The 17,596-nt window shown below is 43.8% G+C and overlaps 1 protein-coding gene across 1 annotated transcript; it reads right to left on the reverse strand.

Moving 5' to 3' along the window:
- Nucleotides 1–16,202: 16,202 nt before the first annotated feature.
- On the reverse strand, nt 16,203–17,378 carry gpr173 (G protein-coupled receptor 173; the record flags this gene model as incomplete). Its single annotated transcript, XM_080533317.1, has 1 exon — nt 16,203–17,378. The coding sequence occupies exon 1, from the start codon at nt 17,364–17,366 to the stop codon at nt 16,203–16,205; it is 1,164 nt and encodes a 387-aa protein (XP_080389443.1). The 5' UTR covers nt 17,367–17,378.
- Between the last annotated feature and the right edge of the window lie 218 nt (nt 17,379–17,596).

The following is a 17,596-nucleotide window of genomic DNA, read 5'->3' on the forward strand; positions in this document are numbered from 1 at the left end:
AGGGCAGGTACATACAATACCTCATCAGTTGGCAGTGAAACATCTAGATCCATGGTTGTGTAGCAAGCTGTCAAGGTTTTCACACCCTTCTTCCCCATCATAGCTGGATCTAGGATGTCAGTGAGAAGTGGCTCTCTGAAGAGAAGTGCTGCTGCATGTTGATGCATGTTCCATGGAGGGCTGATGCTGCTGTTGTACCACACCAATCTGTTCCCAGTGATTGATCACTGAATTGGCGATGTACTGTATGTGCTGTATATTTCCAAGCGGTGATATGACACACATAGTCCTCGATTATGCATGGCCTCCACCAAATGTCTGCTGCCAGTTTGAAGGTGTAGTTTCATTGCCAGATATAGCCATGCTGGCGTTTCCTTCTCTTTTTTATGCTGAGAAACATTGTCAGGCTTCTTGGATCTGTGTCTTACGGAGTTGAAAATGATTTGCTGCCCAATGGATGTTGCCACCTGGGACTTCTCAGCTGCAGGAGGTGGCTGATCAATACCTGATCCACCAAGAAGCATGTGTAGGAATGACCTTAGCATGGGAGGGATCGGATCTGCTTCACAGAAGTTTGAGAAGAAACCTGTAAAAGCCTGCTTCATGGGGAGATACTCTTGCCAGAGGATTTTGGTTGTGTTGAAGATGATGGACACATCGTTGCATATGTTTTTCTTCATGTCCAAAACAACAGGTGCATGCTTCAATCTAATAATAAAACTACCTATACTACTACTAGCTATACCTAGTTAGCTAACATTAGAAAGGTCTGTAATCAATAATAAAGTTATACCAACCTCATGTGTTCATCTAAAATTTCTGTCATCTCAACATTTTTGTCACATCTGGAACATTTGTCACAGCCACTGGTGCACATTGACTTGCTTAGGTTGCACCTGATTGGTCTAAAAAAGAATGCTACTAAAGGACACATGTAACATTATGCAAGTAACTGGACCTCTTAAAACAATTTAAAATAAAAGATTTGGAAAATCACCTTGATGACACTTAATTTTTTTTATGGAATTTGCATATTTTACCCCTGATTGTCATGCTAAGAAGAAAACTATTGGGTTTTCATCCTTGAAACCTATTTAATTGGATTCCCTGACCCCACAAATGTACAGTTTGACACCAAATCTGTAATTATAGCTATAACAGTAGCAAATATATGGGGTGTGGTAATTGCCAATGGGCTCTGATGTATTGTTGGCGGCCATTTTGGAAAAAAAAGCAGATCTCACTTGTGTCTTTGGATAAAAGTTTTTCTATCACCCTAAGGTACTTGCATGCCAAAGGGGACATTTGTTGCATGAACTGAAGTCAACGCGCTATATTTTGGTCTAACAGCCTCTACTATATGTGGCATAACCCCTTTGCCACCCTTCCAGCACCCCGGATCACCAACAAAACAAACATTTGAGTGAAGCTACTATATACTGTGGCAACAACTGGTACCGGCCGAGGGAAAAGCTCACCCAAATCAGAGAACAACACACAGACCGGGGGAAGTTTCAACCGCTCTGGGCGTATTTTCATAAAAGAGATAATCTGTATTCTCTGGTTCAACTGAGGTTGTTCCTCATCTGGAAGGTAAAGGAGAGAGTCCCAGGTCTGGCTTGCCTGCGCTTGGGGCAGCTGTTTCTCATCAGGGGGGTCTCCCGCTGGGCCACTCTGTTAGCCACACCTGGTCGTTACTGGGGAGACAGCACGTTGCGGTAAAGCGGTACTTCTATATTGCCGGTATCTAGCGCTCACTAGGGCTGCTACGATTAGTCGACGTCGTCGACGTCATCGACTACGTCAATACGTCGGTTTGCGTAATATGCGTCAGTTAGTCGTAAATAAACAAAATGGCGTTTTTTTTTTTTTTTTTTACCTTTATTTTACCAGGCGAGACAATTAAGTGTATGAGTGAAAAATGGATAGCTACTAGCTAATGTTACACAAGCAATGTAGCTCACCACAGTTCGTATGTCTTCTGGTGTTAGTAACGTTAGCTATGTAGCTGGCTAGCTACGGTAGCCTATTGTCATTGTGGTGCGAGCACCTACTGTACGTTATCTAGCTCGTAGCTCGCATGCTACGTTAGCATCAATTTAGCTAATCATAGGTAAGTACATTCTTTCAGGATGTGTGTATTGTGTCTCAGGATTTGGCTTATTGTAGTTGAGCTGAGACCGTTGTGTGATGCGTCCCACAGGTAGGTTAACTGTCACAAAGCTGTCGAGTGATCTGTTATCAAGTGAGTGAACAAGAGGCTGTGCCAATGAGTGTTGTGAGGGAGAAGTACTCCTTAGCTCGATTTGATCTTGAACATAGCTATGTGTGTGTTCCATTTTTGTCCTCTCAGATACAGATTTTTTCGGTTTTTCTTCCCTGACTTCAGACGTTAGTAACATTGATTGTGCATTTTCCAAGGTTTGTGCTTCTACCATGGCTACCTCTGCTTCTCTTTGGGATGTAAGCACTTCCAACTCGGTATCAAGTCTAGTAGTTTCCAACTTTATTTCACTCTCCATCCTGGCCTTTTCCATTTTTAATTTTGCTTCCTGGGCTGCGTATGCAGCTCTCACCTTTAACGCCTCTGCTTTGGCCCGGGCCCGGGCCACGCTTCCGGAGGACGCTGTATCTTTGCTCCCCACCGACCTCTTGCTTCCGTGGGATGACATCTTATCCAGTTCAGATGGTGAAAGTTTGTTTTTTTACTATGATGTTCTCTGGTAACATCTAGCTAAACCTTGTCAATAAAGTTCATCAAAGAAAGAGGCGTAGAGTGGCTTTTCAAATCAGGTGTATTGAACTGGTAAAAACTGCAAGACAAACAGCACAAAACATGTTTCAACAGGCTGTACACAAACAGTGGTTAGCTAGAAAGTCCGTTTTTTGGCCTAACCATCTAGTTACAAAATAATAACTCAAAACATAATATTCCCAACAAATGATGACTAATATATAAAGCTAACAATCCAACACTTGATATTTCGTACTTACAACATTGCTTTGTGTAAAACTGAACATGGATGTTGAATGATGAATGGAGAACAAACGTAACGTCTCGGTCTCTCTCTGGCAAAGAACGAACTCCCAAGCCGGAAGTAGATTTGCGGTAAACAGGAAGTGATGTCACTACATCAAATATGAACCCTTTTTCATATATATATATTTGATTTTATTAATTATTAGTTTTTTTTAAAGGAAATTGTATGTATTAGTAGTAGCAGGTATTAACTAACCTGTCCTAGGAGACCAGAGACATGAACCTGTCCTAGGAGACCAGAGACATGAACCTGTCCTAGGAGACCAGAGACATGAACCTGTCCTAGAGGACCAGAGACATGAACCTGTCCTAGAGGACCAGACACATGAACCTGTCCTAGAGGACCAGAGACATGAACCTGTCCTAGGAGACCAGAGACATGAACCTGTCCTAGAGGACCAGAGACATGAACCTGTCCTAGGAGACCAGAGACATGAACCTGTCCTAGGAGACCAGAGACATGAACCTGTCCTAGGAGACCAGAGACATGAACCTGTCCTAGAGGACCAGAGACATGAACCTGTCCTAGGAGACCAGAGACATGAACCTGTCCTAGGAGACCAGAGACATGAACCTGTCCTAGGAGACCAGAGACATGAACCTGTCCTAGAGGACCAGAGACATGAACCTGTCCTAGGAGACCAGAGACATGAACCTGTCCTAGGAGACCAGAGACATGAACCTGTCCTAGGAGACCAGAGACATGAATCTGTCCTAGGAGACCAGAGACATGAACCTGTCCTAGAGGACCAGAGACATGAACCTGTCCTAGGAGACCAGAGACATGAACCTGTCCTAGAGGACCAGAGACATGAACCTGTCCTAGAGGACCAGAGACATGAACCTGTCCTAGAGGACCAGACACATGAACCTGTCCTAGGAGACCAGAGACATGAACCTGTCCTAGGAGACCAGATCTCTAACATTAGAGTAAACAGTCCTCCTCCTCCGGGGGACACAAGTGCGCCTCCTCCTTCGGGGTGCGCTGGGTTGGGTGGATTGGTCCACGGTTCGCTTCCCGCTTTAACGTGGGGCAGCTGGACGGAGGGATATTATCTCCCCGCTAGGACGCTGCTGCCCCGCGGGTGTGGTGGCCGCTGTCCGTGGTGCTGATGGCCTTTATTTCTCGGTTGGGGTCAGGGGTTGCCACAATACGTCATTTGTTTACAAAGTCTCCTAAGACAACAAAAATATAATTATTCGTAAATTCTTGTTCTGGTTATAAAAAGATAAGACTGCCTATCTACCCTCTGCTCCTACATGGTGGACATTATCAACACCATTGGAATCTGGCATAGTCCCCACCAGTTTCAAGATTCAAGATTCAAGATTGCTTTATTGTCTGTCACACAGTGACAGAAATGATCCTTTGACAGGCAGAAGTGCAGTTCAAGAATACAGTTTCCACATTAAAAACTGCCTCAATCCTCAAAAAGCCTGGTCTGGACCATGATGACCTTTATAACTACCGGCTGATCTCCAACCTTCCTTTCCTCAGTAAAATCCTGAAAAGAGCAGCCGCCGGCCAACTCCATCAGCACATGTCCAACCATGAGCTCTATGAACCCCTCCAATCCTACTCAGAAGACACCACAGCACGGAGACTGCCCTCATCAAGATCATCAACTATCTCCTCATCGCTGGCCGCATCAGCATCCTCATCCTCCTGGACCTCTCTGCAGCTTTTGATCTCCCACACCATCCTCCACAACCGCCTATCTGACCACCTAGGTGTCACCAGTACAGCCCTCTCCTGCTTCCAGTCCTACCTCTCCAACAGGGAACAGTTTGTTACCATCAATGGCTCGAGTTCCCCCGCAGCCCCAGTCAACCAAGGCGTGCCTCAAGGCTCTGTGCTTGGACCCCTCCTCTTCACCATCTACATGCTCCCCCTTGGCTAGGTCATCCGCCACCATGGCCTCAACTTCCACTGCTAAGCTGATGATACCCAAATCTATCTCAGCACTAGTCCGTCCTCTCAGCTCCCCCCTCAGTCTCTTGTCAACTGCCTACGTGAAATAAAAACTTGGATGTCATCTAATTTTCTCAAACTAAACAGCAAGAAAACTGAGATGGTTGTGGCACCCTGGGCGCTGCTCCGGAACGTTGGAGACTTCATCCTCCAGGTTGACGGCTGCTCCATCCCCCCATCTCCTGAAGTCCACAACCTGGGTGTCATCTTTGACTCCACCCTCTTCTTCCAATCTCACATCAAGTCCATCACCAAATCCGCCTTCTTCCACCTAAGGACCATTGACTGTTGCTGAAACCCTGGTCCATGCCTTTGTTACCCCCCTCCTGGACTACTGCAATGGTGTACTGTTCAGGGTACCCAACAAACTCCTGGACAGGCTCCAGTATGTCCAAAACTCAGCTGCCAGGGTTCTCATACGCACCAAGCCGTGGCAGCACATCCACCCCCACCCTCATCCACCTCCTGGTTTCCGGTCAAGTCCCGCATCTCATACAAAATCCTTCTCCTCACCTATAAGTTCCCCCAGTACTTATCTGACCTCCGCCAACATACCCCACCCCGAAACCTGGGGTACTCAGAATCGGGTCTGCTTGCCACCCCCCCACCAACCTGCCAAATCTCGTGTTCTTCAGTAGGCAGCCCCCACCAACTCTCTCCTACGCTGTACGCCTTTGAAACGGCCCTCAAGTCCCACCTGTATGCCAACTCCTTACTTTTTTACAATTACTCTTCTCTCATTGAGGCACTAAGGGGTCATATCATAATCTAAGGGTAAATTTCATTATTTTAAATTCCTGAAAATATTGCCAATGGCTTTAACATTATAATTTGTTTAGACAGGACTGTTGCTCCTTATACATGACAGTGTTTTGGTTTAAACTCTTGATTTAACGTAAATGACAACCCGCCACTAGATGGTGCAATTATATTTGTCAGACTTTATGAATGAATGAATGAATGGTCTTTATTGTCATTGCTATAGTACAGGAACCAAACAACGAAATTTGGGAGGGGTGGCTCCCCTGGTGCTAGGAAAGAAAAAAAAAAACAAGAAGGGAAAGAGCTGGTTTACATAAATAAAGGCTATGTACACTATCCACTATACTATACTGTACAGATAAAACGACTAGGGTTGTCATATTGCACATAGTGTTATTGCACATTCATTTAAAGTGTCGCAGTTTGCAGGCTTGAAATGTACACATTTGTGCCTCAGCACTACACCTGATTTTTTCAATCCAGCAGCTGCCATCAATCCGTCCAGACTGTCCAGGGCCCAGAACCTAGGTCTTTGCTGTGTTCAGGGCCTGGATGGCCCTGGGGTAGAATCTGAGCTTCAGTCTGTTTGTCCTTGCGAACATGGTCCTGAACCGCCTGTTCGAGGGCAGCCGAGCAAAGTGTTCGTACCCAGGGTGGGATGGGTCTCTGGAGATCTTGGAGGCCTTCCTGAGGCAGCGTGTGTTGTACAGCTCTTCCAGAGAGGGGAGGGGGGCGCCGGTGATCTTCTGGGCTGTTCTCACGACTCTCTGTAGCGCATTTCTCTCAGAAATCTTGAACATGAGTTAACAGAGTCCTATTATAATACACTGCTATCTGCATTCAACTCTTCTTTGAACCGTATCTATTTGGACATGCTGATATTCAAACTCATTGTCACACAATGGTATTGCTAGCATTGTTTATGGTTTATTGTCAGTTTATTTTCTATTACTAACCTCCTGTGGTTTTACTGTCAATACAACCCAGAATGCAGAACTAGTCGATGTATACATCCCCAGACATTAACTGTACTGTACTACTAACTGTACTGTACTACTAACTATTGTATTTGCAAAATCTTTAAAATAAATAAGTGACATCAATTGCTCCACAGATATATTTTGTCTAGACATTTGAGTCATTCTTTTCTACCAACAAGGTCGCAGTACCTCCCTAAGAGCATTAGCCTGTCCGTTACGAGCACTCTCCGTCTCCTTCACAAGGATCAGCCCACAGACCTTATATTTACACACAGACACACTCCTCCCTCTGTCCTTGTCCCCTCTGCTCTTCCTGCTCTCACCTCCCACTCTCCAAGATGAAATCACTAGGCCACAGCCAGCCCCGCTTAATTTCTGCTGCTTGCATGTACAGCCATGACTAAAAAGAGCACGTTACAGTACATATCCTTGAGCCAAGAGCATCGCTGGCTGTGGCCTCGTGATTTAATCTGGGAGAGTAGGAGGTGTAGTGTAGCCTTGGCACAGGGCAGGATGGCACAGGACTGCCTCGTTTCCTCCCCCACCTCCTCCTCACCCTCCACGGCATGGCGCCTTACAGAGTAATTCATTTTGAGCTGTTCCTTGTGAGCTATCGTTCAATCCCAGTAACCTGAATCCTCCAGTGAGGCAGCCTGCCCCCTCCCTTCCTCCCCTCTGCATCGATGCCCAGTACAACCGGGGACCCGTGGAGAGCTGGCCTGGGTGTCTGCCTGGAGAGGCCCCATTATTGGATTGGGTGGATTTCTGGGGGATCAGAGTCGATAAGCACCAGGCAACAGAAACACAGGAGGCTAAGGAAACGGGACAGACAGATTGCAGGTGTCTTGATCAAACAACCATGTGGGGGAACTTGGTGTTGATGATGATGTGTGGTGTGGATGACTTGCAGTGTTGTTTTCTGTTTCTGATCAACAAATGATCATGTGAACATCTACCTCAGAATTTTTTTTCTGGTCTGATAACAGAACAAGCTCATAATCAAATGTGGGAAGATGACATTTTCTATCTATTTAGTCAAACCTTAGGATATCAGCAACTGGCATTATAAAATACCCATGAAATATCAATTATCAATCAAGAGAAAAATATGAATGTGCATATGTTTTTTTGTCTTTCATCGCTAGCTTTTGGGATGGCATCAGTTGAAATCAAATGTGCAGTGAAGCATGACACGTTCTTCAAAGTTTCACTGACACCTAAAGTTAAGCAGACTAAGGACAGATGGCCTTATGTTAATACATACGGTAGGTGAACATGAGTTTCTCTTCTGCACTACAGGGTGCCTGTCTTGGCAGATTAAGGATAAGTGTTGGGCTAATCTGTGACTGAGTGAATTTCTGGAGACTGGGTGACCTAGTTAAGTTACTTGACAGGGCATTTCAACTACGGGCTGTCAGTCAAAAGAGTTCAACAGTCAGTTATTGTCACATCCTTGAAATGTCCCAAAAGCTTTGTAGCTAACGGTACTTTATTTCTCTTAATTAACCAAGACGCACCCCACTCAGATAACAGTTAAAGGATTAGTTCAGTATGGTCAGCTGGTTAATTTACCTGAAATTAGTCATGGGCAAGGAGAAACTAATGTTCCATGGTTCAGATTTGTTTAAATAGTTGCTACTAACTTCAGATGACTTCAGCCACCTCTTCCAAAACACAATGCTTGACCAAGTTTCGCATTTGTGGCCAAATAACTCCCAATTTACATCAAACAAAGTGAAATGTGTTTGTGCAGTTTAAAAGTTGGACAAGCTGCCCCTATCAATTCCATAGTTTTTTGGTTTGTTTTTTAGAGGTGGCTAACATTTAGTAAGAAAAAAAGGTTTCAATACAGGTTGTGGATTCTGGGGGGTATTCCATCAACGTTGCTAAAGGAAAAGCCAGTACTGATACCGTTCTGGGCGGTTGGGCCGGTGCCATATAAATAGGGTGACCAGATGTCACGCTTTGCGCGACCACGGGGCCAGTGTCCATCTAAGCGCCGCAACAAAGCGCCGACATATTCAGTTGCAGCAGAATGTCCCGATTCTATGGAAGGTCAGCCTATCAGGAAACAGCATTCATGTTCCCATGGCAACGGCCCCACGTGGCTATAGGGAGTTGGCTGAATGTGCAAACCACCCGCTGACTCAAAGGGCTCGTAAAGTGAAGCTTATTGTGTCAACAATATCTAGTTTCATAACACCAACTTGAAGTTTTAAAGTATCCACTCGATATAATAAACAACAGTTTAACGATCACTAAATACTTCTAATTTGTGGATTGGATTCACTGTTCTCGTTTGCCGTAGGCTACCGGACCACTTTACTTAGTTTAGTTTAGTTTATTAGTTTATTATATCGAGGACAATCCAAATACATGAACCATATAAAATACAGTAAAAAAGGCAGCGTTAGCCTAGTCGGATAATTTTCAGCTGAAGACCCCGGGCAGTTGCAACATGGCATCCTGAAAAGTAACGTCATTAGTTAAAATAAAACATTTAAATATTCTAAGAACAAGGTATATTCTGAGACAAGGTACCCCAACATCACACTTGACAAAAAAAACACGTAAGCAAGCTGAGGTGATTGAAGGGGCTACAACAAACACCACATACACACTTATGGGGGCAGCGACATTTCAAGCACATAGAAGCCACAGGACAATTACAGGCCACACAACATTAAGCACTTACAAACAGCAATACATTAAACAAAACAAAACATACAAAAAAAGGCATTATGGGGAGGCAGCACAGAGAGGGATTAATGAGGACAAGTATAGTTCTGTGTCAGCCAGGCTTTCATGTGTGTTGTGAAGGTGGAGTAAGTATGTATGTCTTTGAGTTGGTTGGGTAGTGAGTTCCAGTTTTCTATTGCTATCAATGAGAAGGATTGCTTATTGAAGGTGCTTTTCCTGAATGGAACTATAAGGTCGCCACGAGAGGTGCTTCTGGTGGGCCGTAAGCTGTGGTCACGCTGGTTTATGAAAGAGTTAAGCGGGGGAGGAGCTTTGTTATGCCGAATTTTATGGATGAGACAGATGTTTTTGTATTTGATGGTGTCTTCCCAGCTAAGGTATTTACATTTGTCTAAGATGGTACAGTAGTGTGTGCTGTTGGGCTTCTGGTCCATGACCTTAAGGGTCCGCTTGTATAGGGTGGCTAATGGCTTTAGGGAAGTGCTGTATGTATGGCCCCAGCTTGTCAAACAATATGTGAGGTGCGACATAATTGATGCGTCCATATATAGTCTGGCAGCACTCATGGTCAGTGAGCTTCTGATGTACCTGAAGGACTTGTAAACATACTTTTGTTTTAGGACGTGTTCAAAATCAAGGACTGTGTGTTCATCTATTTATGTGTTTTTAGCATGTTCATGTTCTCTCAGCATGTTGTGTGATGTTATAAAAACGTAGTTAGACGTTCGTAGCGATGTACCACTGTTAGCCGCTAGCTGTTAACAGCGTTTGTTGCTGTGGCAGAGTGATTTTTCTCCCTGTCTCTGTCTGAGGTGCACCAACTTTCAAATACTCGTGTCGTCTTCAACAGCTCACCTGTGCCTTCTACTGTGATAGCAGCAATCCCTTGCTGGACACCACTAGGGTGACCAAAGCTTACAATCTGTAGTTTCAGGCTATGTAAAACACTGAAAAATGACTTGGGCAATTGGTTTATCCTTTGACCAGCTGTTATCACTGTCATTGTCTGAATGAGTGCAGAGTTGTGTTTTATGTTTTCCTCTAGTGTGTGCGCGTTAGCCTTGACAGCTATGTCAATGCATTTGTGTTGCAAATGGGAGGCAAGTTAGCTATCTAGCCTACATACTCAATCATCTACAGGCCTAACACTGTCATGCTACTTTTCTTTATTAATATACTAAATTGATACTGCACTGCACTTCACTTTCTGCTCCATACAGATACTTTATTGTGAGGTTCACATTCAAATAAAATATATATTTGTTAAGTTTTTATCTGCATAGTCTATTATTGGATGCTACTGAATAAACCAAACAGAATAGGAAACAGAATGGAAATGCATATATATTTAAAAAATTGGATAGACATAGCTCTCAACACGGCCAGGGGGGGGGCGGATGCTACCAGGGGCACCTAAAGTTCAGTCCGGGCCTGTTGAGAGGGTGTCCCACATTGTCCCATACAAACATACTCCTTGTCCCACATTTTGTTTGTTGGGACCTGCTCACCCTAGTGGTGTCCAGCAAGGGATTGCTGCTATCACAGTAGAAGGCACAGATGAGCTCTTGTACCAGTGTGGGAACAATGAAGCAAACCCATGACATAGCATCCTGTAAATGTAGAGAAGACTGTAGAGTGAGCAGTGAGTCCGCTATTACAGACTAAAATACCAAGGTTGTAATTACATGATTTTAATATACTGTAATCGGTTGTGAACTAAAGTGGGCCGGTCTGAGGCATGAAACTCCAGAGCTGAAAATGAGTCCCACTCCCACCCTGTCATTCTTAGTTGCTAACTGCACATCCGACCTGTAAAAATGGTTACATTTACTCATGCAATCTCTTAGTAGTTTCAAAGGAAATTTATTTTTCATTACAAAAACCAACAACAAAAATCATAAATGGCCAGAGACATGCTTAACAGCTTAACAGCTCAACCAGTATTTGTTTTTTAATAATACAGAAAAAAAAATGGAATCCACACCATCTAGACTTTCTTCCATGATATTTTGGGGTCCAAAGACATTTACATAGGTATCCTTCAAACCTCTCATATGTATGTTTGATATTCAGCTGCATGTTGCTCTGTGAACTTTTCAGGGTTCAGTTTAAAGCGTAAAATCAGTCAAATATGCATTTCAGTTTGGGGACTGAGTTAGTACCACTATTCAAAGATGTTGATTGTTTTCATGGACTTTGTGTTTAATTGACTATGAAGACTGTATTATATTGTATCAGAATACATCAGATAAACTGGACATTTCCAGTGACAGTGCTTCTTTCAAATCCCGAGCACAAATGTGCATGTAGTACCACAATCTGAGAGCTTAGATGAGGAATCATCAAATACTGTTCCACATTCAGATGTCAAATTGGCTTTGACTACAATGGGCTTTCACAAAGCCAAATTACTGCTCACAAGAGGCAGATATAAGAAGCACACATAGTTGGAATGTTAGTTATATAACTAACATGAATTTTTTTTTTATTAGACCCCAAACCAAGATCATACTGTATATAACATTGTTTTATCTGACACAATTCCCTTGTTCAATTACAATTAACTTCAATCGTTTCTAGAATTCTGTACTTTATTTTTGACAATCACTGACACAATTGGAAAATAATAAGAGTGCAATAACCATAGTAGCTGTGTGAATAGAAGCGCTCACACAGAGCCATCATCTCAAACTGATTTAAAACTTCATATTTCCATACATGTAAGCAAGAACAAAACCCCAATGGATATTGTAGGCTCTCTAGTCCAATTGAGAGGAACTGGATATGTATAAAACGTTATATCTCGAGAGGCTCTTAAGTTGAATGAGTTAAGACGCACTGTGTCCTCATCTCAATGTTTTGAATGAACCTTGTTGGTTTTTAGCACATTCAGTTCTCTGAGGAACAGGCAGAGGAGGAAAAATACTGAATAAGCATTTGCAGGAGTGACATATTTTCAAAATGCAACGTGTTTCTGGCCATTCCTTTTCCCCAGATGTTCTTTCATCCCTCTAGCCATCCTCTACACATACGCACACTCATACTTACGTACATAAACACTCACACACACATGCATGGTAAAAAATATGATGATCAGGAACCCCCATCCCCCTCAATTCGAAGTTAGTCCATTGTCCATATAATACACATTAAATAGTACAGAGGTCACAGTTAATTTACAAAAGATAGTGTGCCTGAAGCAACTAAAAAAGCACTGTCAGGCATTTCTGCTTATCAAAAACATCACTTCCCGTCTCCCTCCTTCCCTCCCCACCACCAACCCCAAATCTTCCCACTTCTTTTTTTCAATCATTGTTTCCATCAATACACAACACCACAGTGGTCCTCCCCCCCCCCTCCCCCCTCCCCTGATAAGAGAAAAAAACAACAACAAAATAATTATCAAAGAAATCCACAATAATCCAGGAAGGGCTTTCATTAATTCCATTAGTTGTCAGTTTTTGGATTAAAGTTTCTTCAGTCCTTTGCACAAAATTGTACATTCCGGTGTTACAATTTGGCAAATGTTTTTTTTTTTTCATAATTACAATCTTCATTAAAAGTTGTTGACTGGAGTTTTTAAGGTTGCAAGGGGGAGAGATATGAGTCCTCCAGAAGTAAATAATTACACAGTGTTGTGTTTCCCCATTGGTTTGAATAATCCCTTTGATGTTTATTACTTCAACACATAGAGGCATACAGCTGTCAACTCTTTCTTGCAATGGTTATACCAAACCTTTTTCTATTTTTTTACGGAGTAAGGCCATAACGCTGATATTAGGATTAACAATTAAATTCTCTGATGCTTGCTGTTATTGTTATTTTTTGTAATTGTTATTGTTTTGCAACAGCAGAGAAGAGTGGAGCAATTAGAAAACCAAAAACCATAATTATCCCCCACAGTCGGGTAACATATTTCCAGACCTCTTTGAAACATTCACTTATAGATATTACAATCTCTGTGTCCTGGCCTCTACTTTGTTAGAATTCTGTTTCAAGTCAAAATGATGTTAAGAAAAAACAATTCACGGATCATCAATTCCTCAATATGTGTGCAAAAATATGAATGGCAAAAGGTGCCCCCTCCCTCAGCCCACCCAACCCTCCAATACCTCCATGTGAGATGAAAATATCATCAACTTACTCATCAAAGATTCTCTCTGATGATCTAAACATTCTGGTATTTTATTTTTTAGGAACTTTATTAACATCTCCAAACTCCTTAAAAGACAATCAGCCCGATTTTCCTCCCGCAAAAAACACACACACACACACACACACACACACACACACACATACACACACACACAAAATGGGCAAAGACGTTAGCAATGACAACTTTGGTATTTTCAAGTCTCCTTTAGGTAAATCTCCTTTGGGTAAATCTCCTTTAGGTGTGTCTGCAAACATTGCAACAATCTCTGCACCAACATAGGCAGAGCAATGAATCGTGGGAGTGTGTAGATGGGTGGGCCTAATACTAACGGAGTACTATAATAATACACTTTTTGGGGGGATTATTTCCATTAATTGTGGTATGCGCATTCAAAGCAACAATAACTAGTCCATAAGCCATCATATAACCTCGAATTCAATTTAAAAATTCTATCATACTGAAATACATTTGCAAAAACCAAATTTTCCATTATCGATTGTAAATGTGGGGATGTGTTTTCTGCATATGCAGGTCTACAACGTATTGTAACATAGCTCCATCAGTATAAATGAAGTGTAAAGTATAGAGTCAAGCAACATTTCAATCAAAATAGATCAAATGGGTAATTTGCACACTCCAACAATATGTTTTAAATGTTTCATCAGGTAGATGTAACAACTGGACTTATGCATACTTGCTCCAAATACAATTTACAGTAGCTGTGGTTTATCAGTCCAAACAACAACATCTCACCACCTGTCATTTTGTTGCTTATAGTGGCTATGTGAATGTTTCATTCCACCATTTTGGGACCTATCTTGCAGAAAGGAAATACAAGTCAGTTCAGTTGACAAGTGGTCATTAACCCATTTCTGTCTCTGAGGTTCACTACTATATGAAACCTAAAAAGATGTATCACTATAAAGTCCAGTCTTTTTGCTATTTCACTTCCTGAAACTTTGCGGGAGGAAAATAACAAACCTGCACAGAACTTTGCTGAGATCTGGATTCTGCACACGGACATGTCTGTCTTTATTTAATTTTTATAATACTTAGATACTCTAAAACGTTGCTCTGGAGTTAAAAATGTCCCACTTAAAATAAAAACTAAACCATGATCAGAAAAAGCTGCCATTATGGAAGCCACACAGCATTTCTAATCACAACTTTTAATCACAACTTTTTAATCTAAACATGCATTTAGCAACTGTCTGCACAATATTTCAGAATTCCTCTGCTCAGTGCTGGCTCTTTCTGGTCAGTACTCTAGATAACACGGATGGAAATATTCTAAATGGCAGCTTTTGTTAAATGCAAGTTTTTTCCACATCCCAGAGTTGCCTCATCTGAAGTGTTAACCCAATTAGAATGGAATAACACACACTCTCCATGCTACCTTCCAAATGACAGCTTCTTTGTCAGCTTTGACTTCCAACTTCATCAAACCCTCCAAATTATCTTTTAAGGGTCATAGTTGTGCAATGCATAACAATGACTGTCGGCCTATGGAGCATTTTGAGATATATCAAGATGAACAAATAAATAAACACAATAACTAATCAAGGAAACAAACTAAATAAAGCCACTCACAGTAACAGAGTGCCTGAAAATGCTATAAAACTCATAATTTCCCTCAGTTTTACTGTGTTACTGATGCCTTTGATTCAAGCAGATGTAAGAAGCAGAGGTTATACACCTTCCTTGGCCATTCAGAACATCTTCACAGGACCATCTGACACTAAAACAGATGGAGGGTGTGAGCAACACATCCAGTTCTATCCCTCAACCTACAGAAACCATGTGTCAGCCTCACTTCAATCTCTTTCACAATAGCAGGCCCTAGAAACTCCTACAGACCTACACTTTACATAGCCTCCCCCCATTTACAAACTGCTTTGAATTCTATTTTCAATAGTTTTATCAATCTCATATTTGTTTCACATTAAAAGTAAGAATACATACATGCACTGAGATTGATTCTTTAGTTTTCGGTTCATTCTCCTTTTCTTTCTATGTGGAGAAGATCGTTTTCACCCCTCCGAAATGATGCACATTTGTTTTCAGATCGCAACACAAATGTATTATGTATTATTACATAAATATATTTGAAGAACCTCACTTGAGTGACTATGGCAGTTAGCACTTGACTTCATCCAATCTCAAATAATACTGTATCTAATAGCAAGAGTTGTTTTTGGTTTCATAATACAGTGATGAAATAGAACCTGGACCATTAACCCTAAAATACTTTTAGACCAACAACATTTGGAGTCATTAAGATAATAGTTATATTGGTTTCCACACCACAGCACTAGCATGCCTCTGCTGTGTGTAACACTCCCCCAATCAGATTTGTTAAGAATTTAGAACACCTCATACAAGCTCGAAAGCCCCCAACTCTCCTTTGGACCAGGAGAATCCAAAACTCATCACAACTCAACTTTCTCACCCTTGTACATCACCCCTCACACCCCCCCCAAGCATCTTGCACTGAATCAAAGGCCACAACAACTCAAACATGCCTCCCATTTAGTCCCTAACTCCACCTCTACCTCATACCATACCACACCCTCTCTCTCTCTCTGGTTCTCTTCACATGACACAGTAAGGCTCTCGGGGCAGATGAGGTTTAGTCCTACAGTAGGCCGGGAGGTGAGCCAGCAGACCCTTCTTCAGGTCCTTGTTGAGGAAGAAGCAGACGATGGGGTTTACCCCGGCCTGGGCGAAGCTCATCCACACTGTAGTGGAGAGGTACCGGTGCGGTATCGTGCACGCCTTGACGAACACCCGCCAATAGCAGGCCACTATGTAGGGCGACCAGAGCACCAGGAACAACAGGGTGATCACATAGAACATCCTGCCCAGCTGCTTCTCGGCCTTGAACTCCTCCATGCCCAGCAGTCGCCGGTTCTGGTTGTGCAAGTTCTGCCGGATGCCCAGCAGGGTGGGCGGCATGGGGCCACGGCCGAAGCCTGCGATCCAGTTGGCCGCCGCCTGGCCGGTGGCGCCGGGCCCGTGGAAGGTCCAATTCTGGCTGATGGCCGGCACCATCTGGACGGGCTTCATCTTGCGGTGCTTGTACTCGAAGAGGAGAAGCTTCATGTAGACCACGTGCGTGGCCAGGATCAGCACGGCCAGCATCAGCATGAAGCCCAGCGTGTCGTTGGCCTTGAAGTAGCGGTGCTCGAAGATACACTGGTCCTCCTCGCGGATGAACTTGTAGGTGCCCACGTCGAACACGGGCGGGAAGGCCATGGCCACCGACAGGGTCCACACCATGCACACCACTGCCACGCACGTCCAGAAGGTCATGCGCTTGGAGTAGAAGCGGTGGTGCGCGATGGCCATGTAGCGCGTCACGCTGATGCAGAAGAGCATGAAGGCGGCGTGGAAGCAGAAGAGCACGGCCATGAAGGCCACCACCTTGCAGCTGAGCACGCTGTAGGTCCAGGCCGAGCCGTTCTTGATGGACACCAGCACGAAGGGGAAGCACACAGCCGAGCGGACGGTGTCGGCCAGGCACAGGTCCAGCAGGAAGTAATAGGGAGCCTTGTGCAGGGCGCGGTCCCTCAGGACCAGAAGGGAGACCACCAGGTTACCCACCAGGCTGACGAAGATGATCAGCCCCAGTAGGACCAGTTTGATGTAGGTGGACACGGCGGAGGAGGGACCCCCGGCCACCATCCCTCCCGTGGTGGCCACCACCGCCGCCAGGGGCCCGGTGGGCCCGTCACTGCTCTCGTTGCCGTTGGCCATGCCGTTGGCTCCTCCTCCTCCTTCTCCTGTGGCACGCCCTCTTTTCTCCCCAAAGCCACTCTTCCTCCTCCTCCTCCTCCTCCCTCTCCACCTCCTCCTCCAGCTGCCCCTTCGTTCGTCCTCGTGGTTGCCTCTCCTTTCAAGCTCACGTGGAACCGGAGCGTTTCAGTCCGCATCGCCCCATCGTGCTCCCCTGTGTTTCCTGTGGTACTATCACCTCACTTCCTCCT

The sequence above is a fragment of the Nansenia antarctica genome (genome assembly GCF_963989245.1).
Source record: "Nansenia antarctica genome assembly, chromosome: 6".
Taxonomy (NCBI): domain Eukaryota; kingdom Metazoa; phylum Chordata; class Actinopteri; order Argentiniformes; family Microstomatidae; genus Nansenia; species Nansenia antarctica.